The sequence below is a fragment of the Alligator sinensis genome, unplaced genomic scaffold, assembly GCF_000455745.1.
Source record: "Alligator sinensis unplaced genomic scaffold, ASM45574v1 scaffold402_1, whole genome shotgun sequence".
In the NCBI taxonomy this organism is placed as follows: Eukaryota; Metazoa; Chordata; order Crocodylia; family Alligatoridae; genus Alligator; species Alligator sinensis.
Window position 1 is genome coordinate 1,841,596 of NW_005842089.1, and position 25,824 is coordinate 1,867,419.

At 51.8% G+C, this 25,824-nt stretch overlaps 1 protein-coding gene across 4 annotated transcripts in view; it reads left to right on the top strand.

Annotated features, from left to right (window-relative positions):
• TNRC18 (trinucleotide repeat containing 18) overlaps positions 1-25,824 on the top strand; it is a 48,075-nt gene that overhangs the window by 16,156 nt on the left and 6,095 nt on the right. Inside the window, exons 9-21 of one of the 4 annotated variants that reach the window (XM_025204561.1) lie at positions 91-219; positions 2,170-2,344; positions 3,274-3,640; positions 6,457-6,735; positions 14,779-15,018; positions 18,436-18,878; positions 19,603-19,767; positions 20,787-20,928; positions 22,747-22,864; positions 23,259-23,334; positions 23,894-24,002; positions 25,057-25,173; positions 25,641-25,805. In XM_025204561.1, coding sequence (XP_025060346.1) covers positions 91-219; positions 2,170-2,344; positions 3,274-3,640; positions 6,457-6,735; positions 14,779-15,018; positions 18,436-18,878; positions 19,603-19,767; positions 20,787-20,928; positions 22,747-22,864; positions 23,259-23,334; positions 23,894-24,002; positions 25,057-25,173; positions 25,641-25,805 — 2,525 coding nt within the window. The remainder of the gene's footprint in view (positions 1-90; positions 220-2,169; positions 2,345-3,273; positions 3,641-6,456; positions 6,736-14,778; positions 15,019-18,435; positions 18,879-19,602; positions 19,768-20,786; positions 20,929-22,746; positions 22,865-23,258; positions 23,335-23,893; positions 24,003-25,056; positions 25,174-25,640; positions 25,806-25,824) is intronic. The other 3 variants (XM_014520103.2, XM_025204560.1, XM_014520102.2) reach the window with 3 other exon arrangements.

The following is a 25,824-nucleotide window of genomic DNA, read 5'->3' on the forward strand; positions in this document are numbered from 1 at the left end:
ACCGGCTTCGGTTTGTTTGTGTTCTTGCTCTTGTTTTTGCTGTGTGTCTTGTCGCCCTGGTTAACAGTGAAGCGTGTGGTTCTTTTAAAGGGAAAAGCATGACGAGAAAAGTAGAAGCTTGGCGCGAAGAGGCCCAGGAAGGCCCAGGAAGAGGAAGCATGGATCGAGCGGTCTGTCGCCCCTTAAGGAGAGAGGGAAGAGTGACAGCAAGAGCGGAAAGTAAGGCTGGAACGCGGGGAAGATGGGAATGGCAGGGTCTCTGCACCGCGTCCTATCGGGGACAGCGTCCCTCAGGCAGCGGGGTCCCGGTGCGGTGCGTCGTCGTCTCAGCAGAGCACGGCCGTTGCAGCAGGGCTTTACCGCGTGGTGGTGCGGTGGCCACTCGTTGCGTCCTTGCGAGCGGGAGTGCCATTGCGGGGTCGCCTCACCATCGTGCGCCTGTTGCCTCTGGAGGAGAGACATGGGGCTGGCTGGCGCGTGGCCTGGGCAGGTGAACGGCGGGGCAGGCCGATGGCATAGAGAGCCAGGGATTGCGTGTCTTCGTGTGCGTTCCACGCCGGGGCGGTGGCTAGCACCAGGGGCTCTTCTGGGCACTGAGCGGCCGTGTCCGTGCTAACGATTTCAGTCCTAATGAATTCCCGAATGTGAAAGAGGTTTCTGTGCTGGGGCCTTTCTGCCATGTCGCCCTCCCATCGTCCTCCTCTTGGTGGGAAATGGGCTTGTTGCCTGCGCTCTCTCTCTCTCTTCCCTGGTGGGTGTCTGGACCCCTTTCTCTTGCTGTGCTGGCTCTGGGCAAGTTTGATAGCTTTATTTGGGTTGCTTGAGCACTTCTGTAGTTCTGTGAGCTGCCTCTTCTTTCTGGGCTGGGTCTCGCTTGGTGGGTCAAGATAGGAACAAGAGTCGGGCCCGATTCCCATCGATTTTCACCTGCCCTGGTGCCTCTGGAAATCAGGCCCCTCCATGGTTTTGTAACTTGCTTCTCTTCTTCGGGGTTTGAAAGGCTCGGGACGTCCACAAGTGTCCGGACTCTCTTGCATGTGCGTCTCTGGTGGAAACGGATATCGTGGGCATTCGTGGAAGCCTTGCTCTGAAAGCTGAGCCATACGTAGATCTGCCTTCTGATGGCTGGAGGCTGGAAAGCGGCGTCGGTTTGGCTTTGGGTTGGGGAGGAGAAGTCAGGAGGGCAGAGAAAGAGGCTGCTTTGTACCATTGTGGGGAGGCGAAGAGGCTGCGTTGTCTTGGTGGCTTCACAGATGTGGCAGCTGTGGAGTTGGCCTGGCGGATGTAGTGTGAAGGAGATGGCTGTGGTTTGCTTCTGTCACGAGGTGGCCGTCAGCAGTGATGGGAATGGGAGATGGCACAGCGTGTACGAGGGAGTTGAGTGGAGACTTGGCAGGAGTTGTTTAAGCATTGGCTCACCTCTCTGTCCATCAGCTGATTGCTGGAGGCAGCTAGGGAGCGGTGACACCCGTCCTTTTCCTACCTGCTCTTCTTCCTCTCCTTCCCCCCAATCCCATAGAGGGTGCAGGGAACCCGGTCACAAGTTTTGCTGGTTAAGGGCCAGATCTGTAGCATTCATGGATGGCCTAGGCCCGGCTAATTCCTTCCCCCACCCTGTTTGCCTTCAACTCTGCTCTGCTGTCAGCTCCCTGCTAAAGCACCACTCCTGCCACGTGCACACAAGGATCTCCACCAGCCCGTGGCTAGCCCAATACCTACCGTATCCTGTGGAATGAGTCTCCTTGTATCGGTAGAAAACCCAGGGAAAGACCTGAAGGGTTATCGCATCCGTTCTTCCCTTCCTGCTCCTTAGCACAGCAAATGGCTCTCTGCGGCCCTTGCCTAGCCCAAACACGGGTGCTCCCACCGCTTGCCTTCAACGGCCACTTCGCAGGCCTGCAGATCTCTGCCGAAAAGCACCCTGCTTCACACCGACCATCTAGAGCAGGCATCAGGCACTAATTGGCACTTCTGCTAAATGGGCCAAATCCTCACAGGTCTCAGGTGATATAGGTTCTTTGGACTCATGGATTTTCCCCAGCTGGGGGTATAGTCCCAGGTGCCAGGTTTGAGGGCCTGTTACTGGGGAAGTGACCTCTGCAGAGGTTGGTAGATGCTTGCAGGAAGGAAAGGCCAGCCTTGATGACCAGTCCTGTGTTTGGCTTGCAGACTGAGCAAGTCCTTACTGCTGTCCGAGGACTCCGAGACTGGCGAGGGGATGAAGAAGAGGCACAAAGGGGCCCTCCCTGAGGAGGACGAGGATGCAGAGAGCGGCGGTGGGAAGGTGAAAGGGAGGAACCAGAGTTGGGAGGAGCACGAGGCAGTGTCCAGCTTTTCCAATGAGGTCAGTACTGTCACGGCGCGCATGGGACTGCATGCCAAAGGCAGAGGCAGCATGGTCCAGAGGGTAGAGCAGGGTTTCCTCTGAGCCTTGCAGATGCTGTTCTAAAGCAAGTAACACATAAAGATGTGCCATAGGCAAGAGGCCCTAGCAAATGTCTTGCTGTATGGAGGGAGCAGCTTGGGGGGCACCTGAGCGCAGGGCTGGTGTTGCTGCCTGCACTGGTATTGAGCCGAGGGGCTGGTCAACTGACCTGCATGCTCTTTTAAAACACCAGCGTGTTTTTTGCGGTAGCAGCACAATACTGCAGTCCGGACAGTACGACTGGTCCCCTTTACCGTTACAGCAGCATGTCAACTCTCATGAGATAAATGAGTCTTGCAATATTTGGGGCGTTTTTTTTAAGGCCTCCGTTTTTTGGACTCAAAGTAATTATGGAGCATCTTGCTATACTGATTTTTTTTTTTTTAACATGGTTTCTGGTCTGTACAGTTGTCGAGAAGAGCTTGTAGGTATAATTTGAGTGTGCTCTAAAGGGTCACCATTCAGAAGGGGCCCAACATGTGTTGTTAAAAAAAGGCATGATTTTTTTTTTTGGACCAAAAAATGCTTAGCAGCTCCCGAGTCTTGGAGGCTCAGTGTGGGTGAGCTTGTACTAGGTACCCCAGGGCAGAGCTTCCTCTGCTGCCCTATGTGTATCCTTCTGCAAATGCCAACAGGATGCCAGCCCTGGGAAGACTGCCGTCTCCTGCCCTCTCTCGCAGGATACATCCACAATGGGGTTAAGTTTTTCCTTTCTAGGCCCTGTTCGTTTGAGCGTACCATGGACTGCAGTCAGGTTCATCAGGAGAGTCAGCCTATAAAGTCTCTGGGGTCCGTCTCGAAACGAAGCTGTATTCAAACGTGTCCATTTCCCCTTCCTTCCTCGACAGCTAAAGATCAAGAAGAAGAAGGTGGCGTCAGATCAGGAGCAGCTGGCGAACAAGCTGGACAAAGCCCTGTCACTCACCAAACAGGACAAGCTCAAATCCCCCTTCAAGTTTGCAGACGGCTCTGGGGGGAAACAGAAGACCGGCGGAGGCAGTGTCAGCCGATACCTGTCGCCCCACGAGCCCCTGTTGAGCAAGGAGGAGAAGAAGAGCATGGCTAAGAGCCTCAGCTTGTCGCTGAAAACCTCCAAAGAAGGTAAAAATAAAATGGCTGCCAAAATGAAGAAGATGGAGGTGGGGTTAAAAGTCAAAAGTCAGCTGAAAGTTTCCCATTCACCAGCAATATCTGAAGTTAGCAGCTACTCCTATAGTAAGTAACCTCTCACTTATTCCTTTTTTACAGTGAATTTATGTTGCGTGGGGTTTTTTTGTGTTGTTTTTTTATGAGGACTTAGTCTCCAAGGGCCATTGGAAATGGATCTAATTTGGCTTTCAAGCCAAAGGTGCTCCCCTCCCTTTGCCTGTCGATTGGAATTGGTGGAGTCTAGGCTGGGGTCTGTGCACAAAGCCTTGGGTGCTTCGGTTCTCAGCATCGGTAGCTGCTGAACAGTAACATAAAAGTCTCTATTAAAAACCTCTGTCGGGACACGATCGTACATCACAAATGTAAGTCCCCGCACACTAGACTTACCCTGGGTTGAGGTGAAAGGCATTAGTTGGTTATTTTTACGCTGTAACAAGGCACCATTCAGCAGATCTCTTCACCCTAGTACAACGTATTTCGGAGGGCGGGCAAGTGCCAATTGGCATCTCTTCAGTACCTGGCCCACAAACCAGGGCCCAGGACAGGTGAATTAACTTGGCAGAGAATTAAGAGATCCAAGAGGAGACGCTAGCAATTATCCAATAAGATAGAGGTTTACACGGCAAAGTGAAGGGGATGCATCTTGACTGTCAAGGATGCCCAAACCACCGACCGATTTATTTTCTCTTCCGTGCATTTCTGATCCCAGAATGACTTTCCTGCATGGGGTCCATTGAGCACCCAGCAGTGACAAGGGGCTGGGGGCGCTGGGTGGATGGGGTCACGGCTGGGAGGGCCGTTGGCTTTTGACGTAGCAGTTTCGAGCCTGAGAATTGCCTCCTGTGGACTCGTACATTGGTGTTCCCAGGGAGCCGTTGCCTCCGTTTCCACTTTTGCACTAAGCTTTCCATCGGAGGTGGGGTCGGTTGGGACTGGGAGGTAGTTTGCGGCCTCCCTCTCCTGCTGCGAGGAAGAGGATGGTTCTTCAAGGACCCATGCAGTGAGATGGCTCCATATCTCTGTGCTCCAAGCTCTACCCTGGGTTGAGGTGAAAGGCATTAGTTGGTTATTTTTACACTGTAACGAGGGACCATTCAGCAGATCTCTTCACCCTAGTACAAAGTATTTCGGAGGGTGGGCGAGTGCCAATTGGCATCTCTTCAGTAGCTGGCTCACAAACCAGGGCCCGAGACAGGTGAATTAACTTGGCAGAAGAAAAATGGTGAGGGCACCAGATCCTTTCCCCATCCTGCTCCAACCCCAGGGCTATTTTTGGGGGTCTTAAAAAAATGCAGACCTCCAGGACCCCTCCTTATCCTCCCACCAGTGCCCGTCTCCAGATGTGGTTGGAGAGCAAGTGCCGATCCTAACAAGCTGGAAGCGTTTCCCCCCCCCCGTCATGTTCGTAACACTTTGGAATTAAGGATGCATTCAGGAGTAACAACATAACATTCAAATCCGCTTTTATTGGATCCATTGGGTACCATATAGTCTTAGCTCCGCTCATCGGATACTGGATGAAAATATTGGATGATTCTCAGTATTGGGTACCCAGGGGAAATGTCAGCTTTATAAAGAGTAGATTGTATTTTGGCTGGATGACTGTATTTTCTTGCATACAACATGCCTGGTAATATAATATGCACTTTGTTTTTGAAAGTCAGAATTAATTAAAAAACCCAACTCATTATAGTAAGTAGCTGAGTAGCGGCAGTTAGGGAGCAGAGCCAGCTCCATGTTGTGCTCTTGTGAATCCTATGCAGATTTGATTTGACTTTCACTTTTGCCCATAACTGGCAGAAACAGTGTTTACCGTATTTATTGTATATAATGCACATACTGCAATTTCCAGCAGCTGTTTTTGGGGGAGGAAAGGGGCATGTTATATGTACAAAAATATGACACTACAGGCTAAGGAAGGACCTCCAGACTCTGGCTCGCTCCTTTTGTCCCAGGTAGCCTCAGTCTCGTTGCGTGGTGCTGTTTGAATGATGGCTGATCGCGCGATACACTTAGTAAACATGATCTTTAGCCCATCCCTGCTATTTCCTGGCTCACCGTGTTGACATTTCATCATGCGGGTGAATTCATGTGCAAATTGAGGGCCAGTTCTGGCATTCATCATATCCCTAGTTAAGGCTTACTACAGCAGGGTTGGCGTCCCATCTGGCTCTTGGCATTGCCAACTTTACAATGAGTGGGAATTATTGTTATTATTCTTTTTTAAATCCAACTTGTTTTTCCTGAGCACCACACTGCGATACGTTGGTGGGGATTTCCAGTCTGGGGAAGGAGCGGCCGTGCTTCTCTCGCGGTGTTATTTTTTTTGCTAAGGGATTGCACTGAAGAGCCTCGTTGCAGCATCCATCGGCGGGTTTTTTCCAGCTCAGGCACGGGCACTTGTCAGGGCTAAACCCTTTTAGACGGAGGAGTAGTCTTAGAGCTGTGTTTGCCCAGCGCCCCCTGAGTCTGCTGTCAAGGGATCTCTGCAATTCGAATGGAGTCTAATCTTCATGCAGGAGTAATGAGTTTTGCATTCTTAGATCAAATCCAGAATTTCTTCCAATTCAAACTAAGCAAAGATTTAGGTGGCTTTCCCTGGACAGAGACTATCGGTCTGGGGCTAGGGTGTCAGGCCTCGTGCTTTTGGTTGGCTTCGTCCCTACCAAACCCAAAAGCTACGGCGATGTACAGCTAGGAGAGGCAGATAAGGATTGCGAAGCGCCCTCCGCGCTGCGTAGGGGCAGCTCGTCCAACTTGCAATGCAAGCGTTCTCGCAGCCTTTTGTCTCCGTTGCAATGTCACCCTTTTTAGACCGTTAAAAGACAAACCCGCGGCCAAGTGCATTGATTTAACGCTATTAACGCCTACTTTGACTGCAGATACGGACTCGGAGGAAGATGACGAATCCCTGAAGGACGAGTGGCCTTCTCAGTCTCCCTCCAGCTCCAAAATGAGACCCCCAAATCTCTACAGCGTAGTGGCCAAAAAAAGCAGCAAGCCAGCCGGGGGCCTCAAGCCAGCCAAGAGGGGCATGGCTGCCACTAGGACTCTCAAATCTAAACCGGCCGCAAGCAGGAAGCAGCAGTTTTGCTTGCTGCTGCGGGAGGCCGAGGCTGGATCTTCGTTCAGTGACTCTTCGGAGGACTCGTTCGATCAAGGTTACTAGATTATAACAAACACAAAACAAAACAAAACCAGAAAAGTCTCTTCCGTGTTTGTGGAACGAGTGTGTGTGCGTGTGTGCGAGCGCGTGTGCGAGCGAGAGATGGTAGGACTGAGGTCTGCCATCTTTGATGGTCAAAGGAAGGGCGGCCGTCTTTGTTCCTGGCAGCGTAGCCTGCTTTATCGCTATAATCTTTTTTGTACTTGTATCATTGTGATATTATTATCGGCTGGCTCTTTTGGAGCTTTAATATCAATTGGATTTTAGTCTCCACTTCTCCCCTCCTTTCCTCTTCCCCGTCTTCCCTTCAGTCCCCCCTCACTCTCTTCCTTGCTGCCACCACCACCATGATATGATTTTTATTTTTATTTGTTTTTTTTTTTTCAATTTTTTCAATTTTTTTTTATTTTGGCATGGGCCTTGTAGAGGTTTGGAAGGAGCTTGCTTTCTTTTTATTTTTTTTTCTAATGGGATACTGTTGTGTGGGTGTGTGATTTGATGTTTGTACTGCAATTTGGTATACCAAGCTTTATTAAACATATCGAGTTCATTTTTAACTAAACCTGTGTACCTTGTCTCTCTTGCTGTGTCTCTTATTAGGCAATTAGGTTGCTGCTTCACTTCATCCTGCTCTGCCTCCCCTTTTCCCTTCCCCATTCCTGATGTATAGAGCTAGAATTAACATAGTCTCAGGCGCTCTCTATTATTCAAATATCCCTGATAGCAATTGGCTTTTGCTATATTTTCTAAGACAAAAAATGGATGTTGTCCCCCCCCTCCACCCTTTTACTTTTGTTTATATTTTGCAGCGATTGGTCATTTAATTTTTTTTCCCTGCTTCCTTTGGATTAGACTCTTTTGAGGCAGACGTGTAAAAAAAAAAAAAAAAAAAAAAAAAAAAAAAAAAAAAAATTCATAGTAACAATAAGCTGGATAGATATTCACATTTCTGTTCCAAAAGCGTGGCGTTGCAATCCTGTATTTTTGCAACCCCACGATTTTTGCAAATGTTGCGGATGTGTTTATAATGCACACGGCACTCGCTCGAGCCTTTTTGGATTATGCATTTTTCAGATCTCATAATTAACCCGCAGATGTTCACGGACGTAGAAATCGCCACGTTGAATTGGACCCCACCGTTCAAACCCTAACCCCATCCCCAAATTTCTCCCTTTGGCTTTTTGTTCATCTGTCATTAATACTTCGCTGGGAAAAGAGATCGTTCGAGACTTTTCCTCAAGAGACACAAGGCAGTTTCTGGTTTAGAGCGTGCTTATTAAATAATAATCATGGGGGAAAAGTCAATTTAATGAGCTCTGGAGTTTCCAACTCGACTCCCAAACGAAGGTGGCTCGCGTGGGCTGAATGTTAAGGAAGGGGGGAGGAAGCGTAGTGTCCCCTGTTATCAGCAAGGTAACAGGTTAACCGAGCACCTCCTATTTGAACGTAGCACAGCAGAGTCCCCGTAGGGATTTACACCCCGCTTCAGAGAGCTGCTCATTCAAGGTGGGTTTGGCTTTTTTTTTTTTTTAGTGTTGGTTTTTTTTTTCTTTTTCCTTTTTGCTCTGACCCTCTTTTACCCCGCTTCTCTTCCCCTGCCCCCTCTCCGCCAAAACGAGCGACCCATTTTTAACCATCAGAATTCAGCCCCCCAAAGCTGCAAACCGCTGCTTTTTCGCATGGATCTGAAGCGGCCCTGCCGATGCATTCATGCAAGAGGAAACCTCTGAGGGAGAAGCAAAATGTCTCGGGGAAGTGACATTTCCTCAGAGGACCTGCAATGCCGCAGCGGTGGTGGGCTGCTGCAAGGATGATGGGCTCTGCATTTTCCATGAAGAATGGTTCAGCCACCTCCATCCAAGCTGGCACCCCTTCCCTTTTCCCCACCCCACCTTTTCCTTCATTCCTTTTTTTTTTTTTTTTAATTTGCTGCCATTGGAAATTTTGAGGATATCAATCCCTTTTCCAAGCCCTTGAGGTTTTTTGTACCAGATAAGCAGATAGGTAGCTTGTCCAGAGACTTCAGACCTTTGCCTGGCTTGATGCGTGTCTCAAGCCACCTCTCTGCTTAGGATCCCAGTTTCCCCGGGGTAGAGTCTGGGGTGGCGGGGAGGGAAGCGGATGGGAAATCTGGAACAAGTGGGGCAATGCATTGTAAATCATGCTGCGGGGTTATTGAGCGGCGGGGGGGTTGCAAAACGCTGGGGAAGGTGAAGTTTGCGGGGGGGAGGCGGGAGGGGTCACGGGTGATCTTTTCTGAAAATGGCTCTTTTTTTCTATGACGCTTTTCTGTAAGGGATATTTGGGTAATAGGGTTTTCTAATGGCTTTCCCTGATACTAAACCGATTAATAACCTCAGCTTTTCTAGAAGTGCTCGCTTTCTCCTTGCAGCTGCTTGACCAACCCCTCCACCCCTGACCCCTATCCATGACGCTTTGAATGTCTGTATCGGTCTCTTGCATTTGCTCTCTGCACTAAAGAAGCAAAGTGATTGGCTGGGAGTAGGGCAGACACTGCTCAGCGAGGGGTCTCTAACCATGAACCTGAACCTTGAACATTGTTATGTAGGTAGGCAAAATACCTTTTCTTTATGTCATCTGTAAACCTGAGACGTTTCGATGTTAACCCCATGACTTGATAACACACGTAGACTTTTTGCATTTTCCGGCTGGCTTGGAATTGGAAGAGGATCAATGTCCACTTGGATTTCACTGTCCTGCAAGGAAGGTCGGCTCGAGCGTGTGTGCGTGCTGAGGGCTCCAGAAAGACCTTGCGGATCTGTAATTCCTTCGCGGGGAAATCTCCTCCCAAGCAAAAGACAGGCCCGACTTGACCGGGTCGACCTGCTGCGGGAAGCTTATGTGGCTTCTTGCAGTGGAGCGACCTTGCCTCGCCGGGACCCAGGATCCACCGATGTCCGCGAGGATCGTTGGCTGGATGATGACTTTTGTTTGGGAAAGGGACCTCGCTCTACAGAAAAGCCCCTGGTTTTTGGTTTTGCTCTGAGTTTTTCCTGGAGGCCAGCAAAGTTGGGGGGTAATTTGCTTCCCCCGGGAGTAAGTGTAGCATCACCGTTTGATGAAGCGTGCCATATCTCATCAGGTAAAGTCCATGGGAAGTGCCTTTGGTTGGTAAAAGCCATGCAAGCATGTAGGAAGCCATCAAGATGGTCATTCTTGGCCAACATTTCTTCCCTCTGTCTCGATGCAACTTTGAAAACGAACCTCTCTCCTCTCCTCTCCTCTCCATCAGTGGGGAGACAGCTTATGCAAGCATAAACCAGGGGGGGGTTTAATCGCCTCTCCCGGCACTTGATCCGGAGGAACTGTTATGCATGCAGTATTTTGGTTCTCGATGCAAAGCATTTCTGGAGCCCGCAGCACAACACACGGAGGGAACAGAAACCCTTAAAAGAACGTGAGTTGATGTGTTTGACAAACCCGGTGCAATGTTTCGAGGGAAAATTGAAACATCACTAATATTCCAAATTGGACAGATCACTCCAAACGGAGGTGAAGGACCCGGTAGCTGTCTAACGTCTGCCTGTACTTAGCCTGCTTTGTATGCTGTAGGCCTGCTTGGCATTTGGAGAAAACCATGCTATTCTTTGACAATGTGAAATGAATCTTTTGAAGTGTGTGTTTTTTATCCCCTTGCCTCCCTCACCCGTCTTCTTCATGCTCCTCCAAACTCACCTTGCTTCCCATCCGTCTTTGAACATCCGAATTACTTAACCCGCTCCTGTCCATCATTAACAACCCGTTCACTCACTGCTCTTCTAATGACCACAAAGCCCCGTGCCAGCTCGGCCATCTCGAAAGACAAAGGGAAAGTTTGAACCTTGCTCCCTTTTTTTTTTTTTTTTTGGGTGCTGAATTGGATGCACAGGTTAACGTTTTGTCTATAAAGTATTTGGTGCCTTTGGTTAATTTGCTGCCGATGGCATTTAAACATCCCTTTCTTTGCGTGTGTTTGTGATGGATACCTACGTGTGCGTGTTTGTGTGTGTGTGTATGTACGTACACAGACACACAATCTTTGGAAATACTGCGGTTACTACAGATGGGGTTTTTTTGTGTTATGTACACTTTTCTTTCCTTGGCAAAGCATTGGCTGCTTCATAATGTTTGGGGAGGGCGGGGAATGAATATTGTTTTATAAAAATGTTGCGTTTCCCACCTCGGACCTGAGTTCCTGTTAAGGTTTCCAAGTCACTGTGTCTACATGGTGTCTCCTGTTACGTGTAGTGGGGAAACAGGCTGTGCTACAGGGGTTGTTGTGCGAGCCGTGGTGATGTGGTTTCTAGGGCCGAGCAGAGCGGGGCATTTCCATCTGCAACTTAACTTGGGGATCTTCGTTCTGAAGGCTACGAGTGAAGGGAGACGCCCAAAATATTTTATTTTTTTGACTTGTCCCATGGAAATCCTAAAGGGGAAGGGAGTGTGAGGCTGCGAGGGATGGAGGGATACATCCCATAGCAATGGCAGGAGGAAGTCATGTTTGCATTTAAAAAAGTATTTTTTCCTGTTCTGGAAATTGTGTCTGACATGGATAAGACTCGTGTTTTTAAGAAGTGCTTTGGGTACGGATTGGCAATAGGCTTTCCCTAGTATGACAGTAGGTTGGAGGGAGAAGAGAACTGCCAGATCGGTTGTTATGTGGATATTTGCCATAGTGCGAGCGACGGCTGGTTGCAGCACAGTTTTTACATCGTTTTACCTTGGTGTGTTTAAAGTGCTGGAGTTGCGTGGCCTATTTTATAGATTAGCAAATGCAAAATGCATTTTTGGGCTTGTGGAAGAGGAGTTTAAACCTTAAATTGCAGGAGGAGGTCCCTTAGTTCATCAGAGCTGCCTGTGTCCGTGCTGCCGGAGAGCATGTGCCTCCTGGCCTCTTTCTGTTGTACGGATCTGCTTGATCCCGGCGAGTCTGGCTAGCGATGCAGCCTGCTTGGCTCTTATTAGACGGGGTGCAGTCGGTTGCTTTGTGTCTGAAGTCTGGAAGCGTAGCTGCAGCGGTGGTTGACGGGCCAGAGATGGAAGAGAGGAAACGCGTGAGCTGCTGCAGCCTGATCTAAAGAGACGGGGGCTATTCCTGGCTTCCTTCTTCCCTGCGGTCTAGGCATGGATGGGGGTCTGGACCACGTCTTCCTCGTGGGTTGCGTAGCTCGGGGCAGGTGTTTTGCTCCGGTTTGCCCTGGTCCCATCATTTAGGTGCGTTAGATCTGAAACTCTGGAAAGGACGGCGTGCGTGGCTCTGTCACAACCATGTGGAAGTAACCACGGAGCCGGAACGGGTGCCGCAGGGATCCCTGAGTATCCCCCGCGGGAGCAAGCTCTCGTTCACATGGAGCAGCTCCTCGGTGGGGATGCGAGGGCTTGCCTTTCCTTCCCCTCGCCCCAGGCTCATAGCTCCGTAGATTTAAGGAGGTGAGTGGCCACGGCTTTTTTGTCATCAGTTTTCTGACCGTGGATTAACGAATGCATTGTGAATTTTAAAGCCAAGTCATAAGCCTTGAGGGAAATGGGATATCTTTTTCCCTCCCAGGAGTTGTGCATAGGAGGAGCAGGGCAGGGAAGGAAAGGTGGGCGATAAAAGCCAGGCAATGACAAAAAAAGTCAGTCTTCTTGATTTAGGGGACGTCAGATGGATCGGGGGACATGGTATTAAAGCCATTTTAATCAAAATTTCCCCGCAACTTGGGTCAAAAGTGCAAGGCTGTAGGTGATGTGGTTCCACGTAGCCCCCAGAGCCGAGATCCACCGTGGCCATCACTGCTGGGCCATTGCACACTGGTTTAGTACCTTGGCCAGCACAGGGAGGAGGAGGAAGGACCTCTCTTGATGGGTCTTTGGCTCTTCTTTAGCTCATTGCCTCTCTAGTCGTTTCCTCCAGGACTTCATCGGATCGAGACTGGCATTTAACCTGGCAAGGCGCTATTAGAAGTAGAGCCGACCACAGCTGAGTAGAAAGAGCTGGGATGGCTGGAAAGTGTGAGGATTTATGACTCTAGTGTGATCGAAGTCCCAATCCTACAAGTCAGCAAGCAAATTGGCTGCTTTTTAGGTGGTTGTATTTTGTCTTGGTGAATAGGGAGGCAGATCACGATACGGTTGAGTGCGATAGTTGAACTGTAAGGCCACGCACGCCCCTTTTTGCTTGTTTTTGGTGGAGGAGCAAAGCCCAGAATAGTTCTTGTATTTCCCTCCTCCCCCAAATCTTTGGGGTTTTTTTTTTCCCCCCCCCTTTAATATGTTCTTTACATCAGAAATGTCAGGGCTGGATTTCCCTGTTTTTTGGGGGAGGATTGTGAAGCTAGTGAATGATGATCTTGCAAGAAAGAAGGCTGGACAAGTGAAGGGATTTTTACTCAGTGCACTAATTCTTGGTTTTCTCAATGCCATTTTTGACTCAAACGCCCGAGAAACACTTTGTGGGGGGGAAAAGCGCTCTTTGTGCAGAGTTCAACACGCCCGCCCCTTTGACTGCTGCCTGAACGAACTCCAGTCAAAACAGGGAAGGCAAGAAGTCTTCTGATATTCCTGTTATTGCTAAGTTTTTAAAAACAAGCCCAATAAGGGAAAAAAAAAAAAGAGAGAGCGCGCGCACTGAGACCATTTTTAAAAAATGCATCCTAGAGGGCACGAACGGAAAGAAAAATATTTTCCTGCTCACTTCATTTTAAAAGGGGATTACAATTTAATTTATCATTTGGCAGGCTTTCAGAAGGCAGAAAGAGTGGCCCACGGGGAACTTGAAAGCTAGACATCGGCGATGCAAACAGTATTCTTAGGTCTGGAGGAAACCAGGCCGCCTTATAGATCCCAAGTCATTTCTCCTGAATCGAGGCTGTGAATTATGCTTGCCAGCCCCGTTTTTCTTTTCTAAGCAAGAAGGATTCTCTGTTGATTCCTCTCGAACGGGTACAGCCAGGCGACACGCTCGGTAACCGGCTTCCCCTCGATTGACCGGCACAACGTGGTATCAGGGAGAGAGAGGGGCCAGTTCCTGCGAGCAAAATCTTCCCCCTAACCTCCAGCACACGCGCATGCACGATAGAGATAAAGGGCCAAAGCAGCCTGCTCTCATGTGTTGCAGCCCAAGCAGTCCGCTTTGCCCGATCAAGGAGACTTCTTGCCTGCATCCAGCTGACCCCGTAGGACCAAGCTAGGAATTTTTGGCCTGAGAAGAGAAAAGCAACCGCGGAAAGTTTTTACGCAGTGTCTTAGATGCACCACTCGACCGACTCCAAAGCAACCTGCTGAAAACATCCCCTTTAGTAACTGCCATTCTCTTCCCTCTCTCTCTCCCTACATCTGCGATTTATATTTCCTTAAACATTCAAATCTCATCGCTCTTAATTTCCCCTCTCTTCCCCCCTCTACTTCCATCTTGCCACCTGTCCCTTTTTTCTCTTTGTGTCTCTCTTTCCCCTCCTCGCCATGCTCTTTGCAATTCCCCTTCTGTAGACAAGAACTGTGTACCAATTACAAAGCTATTCCCATGCAGTCACAAAGTAATGGATTTCATCGTATGGGGGGGAAAAATCCCTGCACTAATAAACCTGGTGTTTGCAAGGGAGATAAATATGCCATTGCCATTGAAAACGGGTGGGAAATGCTGTCTCACTTCCTTGGGCTCCTTTGAAAATCTCAGCCTAAATTTTTCTTTTTCTCTCTCCCGTCCCTTACAAGTCTTTTAACAGTATCATTATTTTAATTTTACTGTACGGTATTGGATGTTATGCCCATCTCTTTGAACAAAGGTGATAGGAGGTGAGGAATGATGTCCCTGGATGCTTTATGACTATAAAAACAGTCTTGTGTCTGTGGCTTAAGCTTTCTTGCTCTGTTTGTTGGGTAGCTTTGTAACAGTAAGTGTTGTGGAGAGGACGGAGCAGGCTTACGGTGATAAAACCCATGCCGCTCTGTTTGCTAGAAAGGTGCCCCGTGTGTAACTTGATGCACTGGGGTTGAGGTTATGGACAGGTGCCCCCTGATGAGATATGTAATGGGTTTCCTGTCTTCTGCGCGCTAGATTCTAGCTCGGAGGAGGAGGAAGAGGAGGATGAAGAGGAAGAGGAGGAAGCAGAGGACTATGGGCTGGACGGCAACAACAGGCTTTCGTCCCCAGCCCTGGACGAGAGTGGTTTGGGACTGCTAGCAAGGTTTGCTGCCAGCGCGATGCCGAGCCCCATTGTTCCCCCTCCACTTTCCATTGTCCAGCTGGAGGCCAAGCAGAAGGCGAAGAAGAAGGAAGAACGGCAGAGCCTGATGGGTGAGTCCTGGGATCTGGGGTAGAGGATGGTGAGGACTATCTAGGACTAACAGGAGGACACGTTGTCCAGGGCTTTTTAGCCACCTCCCCACCTCATAGTCAAAGAAATATTGGCATAAGTTCTTGGTCAGTTCTGGCAGCTTCTGGAGAGGGAGCATAGACAGATCCTTCGCTCCCTGCTCCTCCAGTTTAGGCCTGACTCTGAAATGCCAGGTTGAGGCATCCACATGGAGAGCATCGTGCCTGGGGGGCTTGTAACAGGGTCACTTCCCATGGACAGTCTTGTGGTGGCCTCCAGCCTCTGAGTGGCGGCTGCTGGGGCACACTCGGGAGTCAGCCTCGGGTAGCTGGCAGAGCAAGTCTTCCCCCTCTGCAGATTTCCTCTGGCTTCCCTGTAAGGAAAGGGCTTCCCAGGGAGAGGCAGCTGGCAAGCCCCTCACCTTCCTGCTCAGCAGCGGGAAGCATCCATCAGGCCCAAAGGGTGTGTGAGATTGTCCTCCCTGCCATTATAAAGTTATTAGGAAGCGGTGTTAAATTCTGATCAGCAATTTGCACCTCTGTAGGGGAGGGCAAGGCAGAGGGAAGGGCAGCACTGGCAACCATGATGTAGAAGGAGGTGGTGATGGCAGGAGGCTCTTCTGGAGGCGACGAAGGTGCCTGATCCAAATTCCATTGAAGATGCTGGGAAACTCCCGTTGAGTCCAGTAGCTTTGGATCCACCCCCAGGCAGCCAGGCTCTGGTCTGGCTGTGGGTTTGTTAGTGCCTGCTGCCACATTGAGCTGTTAGCATGCTGCACTGCTAGCTGCTCAACTCCCAGCGCTACAGTAGGAAGCCTCTTGGGAGCGTATGGCAGGAGCAGGCTTCCCAGGCCCCAGCGTGGGGGGAGAGCAGGAAAGAGAAGAGGGAACGAGGAGCAGTACCCAAGCACCACTGCACTCTACTGCTGGTCCTTTCTGCTTCTTCCCATAGAGGCTCCTAGAGCAGACATCAAGAGAGCCAGTTGGGGTGCATCCCGCCAGGCAGAGGTGCCCTCCTCTTCTGTCCTTCCAACCCTCTGCTCTGCTAAAGGAGCACTGGTTACCTGGTTCTTAGTGCTTGCTAAGTGCTTTCAATCTGCAGTGAGCTTGCACTAAGGGTGCCCACATAGGGATCTGGGGCAGAGCAGCTTCCTGCGTGCTCACCTCCCTGCGGCCATGGGGCGTGCGACTGATCCAGAGCCATCATCCGATTAGAGCGGAGTTGGCCCTGCCTTGCTGTGCTCAGGTCTCTGTGCATCCGTCCCTCCCTGTCGGTCTGTCTCAGCCTCTCTCCCATCTTCCACAAATAGCTGCAGTTTCGCTTTTTTGCTCCCCACACACCTTCCTGCAAAAGGACCCCAGGGTGACATCTTTTTCAGGCAGGCAGATCCATAAAGGTTCCATTTATAAACCTTTATTAATATTTATTAAATGATAATGGAATTTATAGCATGCTTCAGAATGGGAAGTGATGCCTTCCCAGGGAGCCCCGCTTATGTTAACACCGTTTCCATGCTATATTAGGCTTTCGTTGGCTTGTTCCAACGGCCTCCGTTACGAATTTATCACGATTGCTTCTCATAACCATTAAAACCCCAAGCATCTAAAAATGGTCCAATGCCTATTAATAAAAATGGGAGCGTTAATATTGTTACAATGAAGGGAACCGTCCTGTCGAACGTTGCCTGCCTGTGTCTTGCGCTTGTCTGGAGCATGTCTCTGGGGGAGAGGGGCAGGAAATGTTGGATGGGGAGTCCTGCAAGTTGGATGGAGCTGGAGAAGAAAGGAGGGCGGGGAGGGGGTGTGGGTGTATGCGTGTGTGTAGAAGACAGAGAGATTGAGAGAAGCGCATAGTCTGATCCTACTTCCAGTCTTGGAACAATTCCTTTCACCTACTTGGATGCTGTAAAGCCAGGGTTATGCATTTTAAGGTCTCCCTCCTGCAGACCAAGGTTGCCACATGGGAGCTGGCTGGTAATAAGCCCAGAGAAGGCGGTGGTAAGCAGGTGTGGCAGGGTATGGCTTGTTTTAGGCACAGAAGCCAGGCAAGAATGCCCCTTGCCAGGCTCTCCGGGTCTGAAACCTCAGGCCCAGGCTGCTTTCATCATCCCCTGATCCCATCTCCTACACATGGAGCTCCAGGGTGTAGGTTATACACATGCAGACAGGATCCGATCACCCGTGTAAGAGGCAGGTGAGTGGGAAGCAGAGAGCTCTGTGACTGCAGCTCTTGGGTGGGATCGCCAGCCGGGAGGAATTGCAGGAATCTGGGGGCTCGTTTTCAGGTAGCATTGAAGTGCCCTTTCATGGGGGATAGGGAGGAAGGGTGGTTCTCAGTAGCCAGGGCTCTAGTTTGGGGCTGAGGAAACCTATATTGAAATTCTCTGCTCTGCCTTAGCCTTTCTGTGCCAGTTTGCTTAGTCTCTATGTGCCTCAGTTTCCCCTCTGCACAATGGTACTTGCACCATTGCCCTGCCTCCCTGGGTGGTTGTGAGACTACTTGGACACTGCAGTGCCAGGGGCTGTGTACAGATCCTAGATAGAGGCCGTCTCAGATGTGGGGTGTGGTATGGGAGGGGGCGGCGGGAGGGGATTTCCACTTGCCACATACAAGAGATCATTTTCCTCTCTCTACTCCATACCCGCACCAATGGAAAGGTCCTTCTGCTTCCTTTCACCAATCAGGAAACCTGGCCAGGAACCTGGGTTGATTCAATTAATGAAACCTGTCATCCTAATGAAGCACAGGCAGGTGTGGGTGGTGTGAGGAGCCCCAGGCATTAGGGAAGGGTGACCAGGCTGTAAGGGGCTTGTGTCTTATTCCAGCCACGCAACCCTTCCCGACCGAGCTCTCTAGCTTCATAGCGTGGGTTTCCCTGGAAGGCTTGGCTGTGACTGCGGGGATGAGGGGAGCGGGGAGGCTCCCCGGCAGAGGTGAGATGGGGAAGGGGGAAGACCTGGGATCTCTCTCTCGGGATCTCTCTCTTGGGAGGAATAAAGGGAGGGAGAAGGCATCGCTTCCGTCTTCCGGGGGGAATTTGCTTCTGCTTCGTGGGAGCGGGAGCAGAGCAGCAAAGGTCCAGGAGGAAGAGCTCAGCCCGGCTCTGGACGGCGGCTGTCGGTGGGTACCTGGCCATTTGGGCCGGGGAGCCCGACAGCTGGATGTGATGCTAGTAGCCACGTTGCAGGGTTGTATGCCTTAGGCTGCACAGACTGGTGTGGCTTCACCACCCCAGCCCATGACTTCCATGTCATGGGACAGCTCTTTGCACTGAGGTGCTTTCGGGTGGATTTTGTATTTTGGGGCTGTGATCTGCACGTCCCGTCTGACCTCGGAGCCAGAGGACTCCCAGCACCGACGCAGTGCCTGGGCTCACTGCTCAATCCCCTTGTGTTTAGGGACGGAGTTTGAATACACCGACTCGGAGAGTGAGATTAAGATCCGGAAGAAGTCTCCCTCAGGGCTGCTGCGTGGCAAGAAGGGGCTGATGGACCAGGGCAGCGCCGCACCCAGCCAGACGGCCAGCATCCTGGACCCCAGCTCTGGGAGCAGTGACAAGGTCAAGGTCGGGGTGGAGAAAGGGCGGAAGCTGAAGAAGTTCAAGTCGCCCAAGGACCTGAGCTTCGAGTTCGGGCTGGAGGTGAGCGATGATGACCTGTGGAACCGGCGCCGGAGCGAGCGCATCTTCCTCCACGATGCCAGCGCCTCATCCTCGGTGCTGACGCCAGCCACTCCAGCCAGCTCCACCCCTGTCTCCAAGCCTGCCCGCTGTGGGAAGGGGGCGCCTTTGAGTCCCAAGAAGGACGGGAGCAAAGGGAAGGAAAGGAAAGAACTGAACAAGGTAGGTGCGGTGCTGAGGCAGGGCCAAAAGCAGGCAGTGGGGGAGAGGGAGGGTGGGCTGCATTTCACTGCCCTTCATATCCAGGGCCTTGCAAGGGGGGTGGCCACCTCAGCAGCCCCTCGCTGTCTCAGTCTGCTCACCGCAGGCAGCCCCCGTCTTTATCCTCAGCCTCCCACCTGAAGGTGGGACTGGGCTCATTGCTCTTGCCTGACTCCACATTCATTGTTGTGAAGGGTCTGGGTGAAATCCTGCCCCCAGGGACATCAGTGAGGAAACTTTGGGCTTCAGGTGGGACAGGGTTGACCCCAAACTTTCTTCTGCCCCTTTATAAATATGGCAATCCCATCCCCAGCTGCTCCCCAACCAGCTTGCTGAAGCATCCGGCTCCTTTTGGCCTAGTCTCTGGTTACTGGGGAGATTGGATTATGGAAGAGTGTTGACAAGTTGTTGCGGCTCCAGGCCAGGCCGCCTCCTTTGCTGTCCCAGAGGCAGACTCCATCAGCAGGAGGTGCTGGCGGGGATAATTAAAAACTCTCCCTGGATCGTATCTCCTCAAACGTCAGTGCAGTGGTCCAGCAGGCTGCCTGCCCAAGTGCCGGTGTCCTGGTCTGAATACGAGCTGCTTTGCTACCCTTTCCCCTCCTTCTCTCTCGCCTGTGATGGCTGCTGAGCTTCACTGGCCAGATCTGTTTGCGAGGGGGGCTGCTCTTGTGTTTGCCTTTAGCAGAGGAAGAAGGGTAAAGACGGCCCGTGCTGCTCCTCCTCCTCTTCCATGTCTCCCCCTGGCATCCCCAGCTCCCCTTCCGACGTCCGGGTCAGCCTGGCCAACTCCCTGAGCTCCAACAAGAAGAGTAAAGCCAAGGTGAAAGCAAAGGAGGTGAAGAAAGAGGTGAGGGCTGAGGCCAGGCTGGAGCAAAGTTGAAGGGTCTCTGCTCCTTTCTCGCCCCACGGCACCATGAGAGGAGAGCACCCCCTGGCCACACACATGCCTCCCTTTTGGGAGCTGGGGTGTTCTCAGTACTGCGGTGACTCTTCTTGCTCATGGGTTAGGCCGACTTTGGGGGCCGCGCAGGCAAGGCCCTAGATTTATTTTTGGTTCTGGTTGAGAAGCTCGAAGACTCAAGTGAGCGTAGCACAACCTCAGCTGGGTGCCGTGCCCAGGCGGATGGAGGGCATTCAGGGGACTGTGAGGAGCCCGGGGCTGAATGGACTTGCAGGCTGACTTCCACATTGGCCTGGAGGAGAGGGACAGCTCTGGGATGTGAAGCAGGTGGCAGGCCATGACTGCCGGGGGGTGGGGGGTGAATGCAACTGCTGCCTCCTCCATGGAGTCCAGTTACCAGTTGAGAGACAAACCCTTCAGCTTCTGCCCAGGGCAGCCGGTGCCCCTGCGTGAGGTTTCCCTTACTATTCAGGCCATCCTGCAGCTGTCGGTGTCTGTTCTGATAGACCCCGGGCTTCATGTTTCTTCTAATGCTGAGAAAGAGCTTTTAGGGGTGTGGGACTGGAAGGGGCTTCTCAGGCCACTGGGTGCAGCCCCCCGGGTCTGCAGACAGCTGGTTGCTTGGGAATCCACCCCGGAAGAACTCCTTTGCTCTCAAAAGGCAGCAGTAGCCGTGGATGCCCCCGTAGCAGGGGCTGCTGACTCTGGTTAATGAGATGAGGATGAAGACGACCCCCTCGTAGTGTCCTGGGTTGCCGGGCTATTTACCCTGGGAGGTGCATGAGATAGCTGCTTGGGCTGGAGGGCTGTGGTGAGGGAGCATCCTCCACATCTCATGAGAGCTACTGAGAATGGGAAAACTATAGGGCTTTGCTGGGAGGGCCTTTAAACCTGTTCTGAAGCTTCAGGCTGAATAAAGAGATGGGGCTGAGGGGTCCTATGTGCTTCTTTGTTCCCTCCTCCAGAACCGAGGGAAGGGAGGAGCCGTCAGCAAGCTGATGGAGAGCATGGCTGCGGAAGAGGATTTCGAGCCCAATCAAGACAGCAGCTTCTCCGAGGACGAGAATCTCCCCCTGAGCATGCTCGTGGAGCGGCCGCCTACCCCGGGTAAGAGCAGGCGGGCTGGAAGCACCCTTGGACCACACATAGACCTGGGGAAAGCTGTGCTAATCTCCCAACAGAAAAGGCAGCCAGTGCCTCTGCCCTGTGCTTCCCAGTAAAGCAGCGCTAGTGGGGTTATTCACTTTTACCATTGGCTTGCAACATAGGCAGATAGAGGGAAGAAGTTCTCTGCGCTGGCTTAGTTGATCAGTGGAGATTGAAAGTAACCTCAGAGGAGTCCTCCCCAGGAGCTTTCACTCTGCTGATTTCTTTCATAGATTTCATAGACATTTGGGCTGGAAGGGACTTGGACGATCATCGAGTCCAGCCCCCTGCCCCAGGGGCAGGAAGTCAGCAGGGATCATAGGATCCCAGCAAGATGAACATCCAGATGTCTCTTGAAGGCGTTCAGAGTAGGTGCTTGAACCACCTCCGGCGGCAGGCTATTTCAAACCTTGGGGGTTTGGACAATAAAGAAGTTCTTCCTTATGTCCAGCCTGAAACAGTCATGGAGGAGTTTGTGACCGTTCAACCTTGTCATCCCTTGGGGCCCCTGATAAACTTATAGGCGGCCACCAGATCATCCCTGAGCCTGCGCTTTTCCAGTCTGAAGAGTCCCATAGCTCTCAGCCTCTCTTCATCAGGTCTGTTTTCCTGACCTCTGATCATGCGTGTGGCTCTCCTCTGCACTCTCTCAAGCTTCTCCACATCCTTTTTGAATTGTGGAGCCCAAAACTGGACGCAGTACTCCAGCTGTGGCCTCACCAAGGCCGAGTACAACAGGAGAATGACATCCTGGGATTTGCTTGAGAAGCATCTATGGATGCAAGCCAGCATTTTGCTCGCTTTACTAGCTGCAGCATCACATTGAAGGCTCATGTTCATCTTGTGGTCAATCATGACCCCCAAGTCCCTTTTGTCCGTAGTGCTAGCCAGCGTAGCACTGCCGAGCCCATAAGGATGCTGCAGGTTTTTCCTCCCAAGGTGGAGAACCTTGCATTTTTTGGTGTTAAACACCATCAGGTTCTCGGGCGCCCATTTCCTGAGCCTGTCCAGGTCATCCTGGATCACCCTCCTGTCCTCAGGTGTGGACGCTCTACCCCAGAGTTTGGTGTCGTCAGCGAACTTGGCCAGTCCGCTTCTGATACCAATGTCCACATCATTAATGAAGATGTTGAACAGTGTAGGCCCAAGGACAGAGCCTTGAGGGACCCCACTGGTCACAGCGCACCATGACGATTGGCTTCCGTCAGCCACCACCCTCTGGGTCCGACCATGGAGCCAATTGCCCAGCCAGTGGATCGTGGTGAGGCCAAGGCCGCAGTTAGCCAGTTTTGCTAAGAGGTGATCATGGGATACCAGATAGAAGCCTTTTTTAAAGTGAAGATATACAACATCAATCTCTTTTCCCTTGTCCAGGTGATAGGTCACCTGGTCGTAGAAGGAAATAAGATTGGTTAAGCAAGACCTACCCGCAACCTACCCATGCTGGCTATCCCTTTAAAGCACCACAACAGGTTTCTAGGAGAATTTTGTCTGATTTCTAGTGAAAGACTCATCTGTATTAAATGCCAGGTGTTGACTGGCTTATTAATGTCATCTCTAGGTGACCATAGTGCCTGGGAGCCAGCTGAAAATGGGGTCTCCTTGTGTTAGGGGCTCTACAAAGAGCCACAGGCCTTGTCCTAAAGAGCTTACTGTCTACATGAGGCCTCTGGGGCTCCTTCACAGGGGAGGGGATCTTGGTTTTTATCCCACTCCCATCTCCTCCATGGGATTGTTCTTCTTGGTGCTGAATTAATTCCTTCCCTGGCTCCATTTCAGCTCCCCGCTCCTGTATAATCGACAAAGATGAACTGAAAGACGGGCTGAGGGTCCTCATTCCCATGGATGACAAGCTGCTCTATGCCGGGCACGTGAAGACTGTGCACTCGCCTGACATGTGAGTAAGAGGGTGGCCTCATCGCACGGTACTGCCGGCTCATCCTTCACACCCAGTGGGGCCTGCTCCATGCTCTCTGGGGTTTGGGTTGTGATCCAGCCTGATGGATCCTGGAAAGACGCATTGTGTACATGGGTGGGAGCAATCTCTGCGTTTAGCCAGGAAAGGTGGAATCAACTCTAGTTTACTAGCGCGTTCCTCGAGTGGAGAAGAGGTATCTATACAAAGAGCAGCCTAAACTGGCCTCTGGGAATGATGCCGTGAAAAGTAATGGTGCCTGGAGAAGGATTGAGGAGCTGCAGCCTGGGGAAGGGTGATAGGGGCAGCATCTCTTCCTTGCTCTGCTTGTCTCGGCCTCTCCCATCCTCCTGAGGCGCTGGGTCTTGTGTTCCAGATACCGTGTGGTGGTGGAAGGGGAAAGAGGAAACCGTCCCCACATCTATTGTTTGGAGCAGCTTCTGCAGGAGGCAGTAAGTCTGGCTGCTGTACCCTGCTCGCGTGAGGATGTGACTTCCATGGTGGGGATGGCGTACTGAACAGAAATCTCACTGGTGGGAGGAGAAGGGGGCTTGAGCAGGTTCAAAGTGCACCCTGGGCTCATCTCTGGTGAGCCCTTTGTCTGGAGCAGGTGCTGGACTGAGCATTTTGTGCCTCACGGCAGGTGTAATTGCCTTCCTGGCTTCATGGGTGCAGGTTTCCTTTGGCAACAGCCCTGGCTGGCAATGGGCGAGGGAAACCACGCCAGCACCAAGGGCTTAACCCTCTTCTGCCAGGAACCATAGCCTTCATTGTATCAAGGGGAGGGACTTGAGCATCTGCTACAAGAGATTTCACTCCTTGTCTGGCTCTGAGGGGTTGAGGAGCTGCCTTTTTGAGTCTGGAGGGTGGGGTAGGTCAGCAGGGCCTGGCCCAGCCTGGAGCCCAGCCTAGCAAGGCCCTGGCAATGTCTGCTAGCTGGTTGTCTCCTGAAACATCAAATGTCCTAAAGGTGCCCAGGGAATAACTGACTTGGTCTTCCACCCCACGCAGATCATTGACGTGAAGCCCCCATCTGTGCGATTCCTCCCCGAAGGAACAAGGATTGCAGCCTACTGGAGCCAGCAGTACCGCTGCCTCTACCCGGGGACAGTCGTCAGAGGTGAGGGCATGCCAGCTCCCGCAGCAGGAGCATCTTAGCACACCACTGCCCCGTGGTCCGGTACCTGGCTTAGGGTGAGGTTTCCAAAGTGGTCAAATGGGATTCAGAGCCCAAATCCCAGTGAAACTCAACAACCAATTTCAAAAGCCCATACATTTCTAAGGAGCCAGGCCCCAGCTGACTTCCAGTGAGGCGTAGGTCCCTAAGTCACAGAGGTGCCTTTTGAAAACTTTGTCCTGGGTGCCTGAGTCCATTAGGCCTCTTTGAACACCCTGGTCTTAAGAGCAGGGCTGCCAAAAGAGACACTGGTGTGACTGTCAGGCATCGCCTGCTTCCCCTAACATAGTTTCGTGTCAAACGACGGTGAGAGTCGTGGCTGGGACCGCTCTTGGATTATAAATCACCCTTTTGGAAGAACTGAGCAGAGAGGAGAGTGAATGTCACTGTAAGACTGGAGAGGTTGATACGAGGAGAGGGGGGTGAAATGACTTTTTCTGGGAGGGAAGATGAAGAGGGGGCAGCCTGTGGTAGCAGAAGGCTGTTACAAATCCCTGGCCGGGAGCAAGGGACATGGGTGGCAACAGGGCACGTGCACGTGTGTGTAGCGGGCGGAGTGGGCTTTCATGTGGGCGGATGACTGGTGATTGTGGTGCAGACTTCTCACTTAAAGGACTTCCCCCCCGATGGAGAATACCCACCTCTTGTTTTGGGCTGCGGGAGAGGTTTTGCTCTTTGGCCCATGGCTCCCAGAGGCAGAGAGGCTGTCAGAGTGGCCAGGGCTTGAGGGGCCTGTGAGCCACAGCTGTAGACTTGCCTGAACAGCCGCACCGAGGCTTTCAGTCTCAGCCTCACTGGTGCTTTGGGAGGAATTGAGCTTTCGCTTGAGAGAGCTGTGGGGGAGAGAACCAGTCGTGATTCCTGCCCTCCAACCTCAACACAGCTTTCACGTCCCCTGCCTGTTTCCGCGCCTGCATCAGGCTGATTTCTGCCTCTGGTTCAACCCACCGTGTTTGGGCCTTACCCTTTTCCCAACCTCTTTCTCCCCAACCTGCAGGGGCCCTTGATCTGGAGGAAGATGGAGACCTGATAACGGTGGAGTTTGATGACGGGGACACTGGACGTATCCCCCTGTCCCACATTCGACTCCTCCCACCTGACTACAAGATCCAGTGTACGTAGGGGCTGTTAGATTGGGCTCTTTGCCCCGATACCTGCTCTTTTAGCCTGTGAGATCCTAATAGCCTCCTTTTCAGCTGCCTTTAAAGGGAGCTTTCCCACATGGGGACACTCAGGAGAAATATTATCTCCTCAGATTCTGTGGAGGATTCATCGCTTTTCTTTTTTCCCCTCAAGGGTTGTGCCATAGGTATTTATATGAGTCCCTGAACTGAGTTCCCAGGGTGGGCACATTGTAATGATAACCTATGTGGGGTTAGTCCCTGCCCGCCCAGTGATTTCTATATAACACATCGTGTGCCCTCCTCAGTGCCTGGGGGAGGATCTGGGGAGAGTAGCAGACTTTGATTTAATGGGTGCCAGTTCACGCCCCTCCGGGCCTGGCCTGTTCATGTTGGGTTGCCCAGCAGGAGCCCACCATCCTGAATTGCCGCTCACTGTCTTCCTGACGTGCCATTCCAGGTGCAGAGCCCTCCCCAGCCCTCCTGGTGCCCAGCACCAAGCGCCGCAGCCGTAAGTCCAGCAAGGATGCTGGGGAAGGGAAGGAGAGCGCTGCCCTGGGGTCAGAGGAGCCTGCGGCAAAGGGCAAAGGGCGTGGGAGGAAGCCGAATGTCAAGCCGAAAGCTGGTATGTTGATGCCAACCCC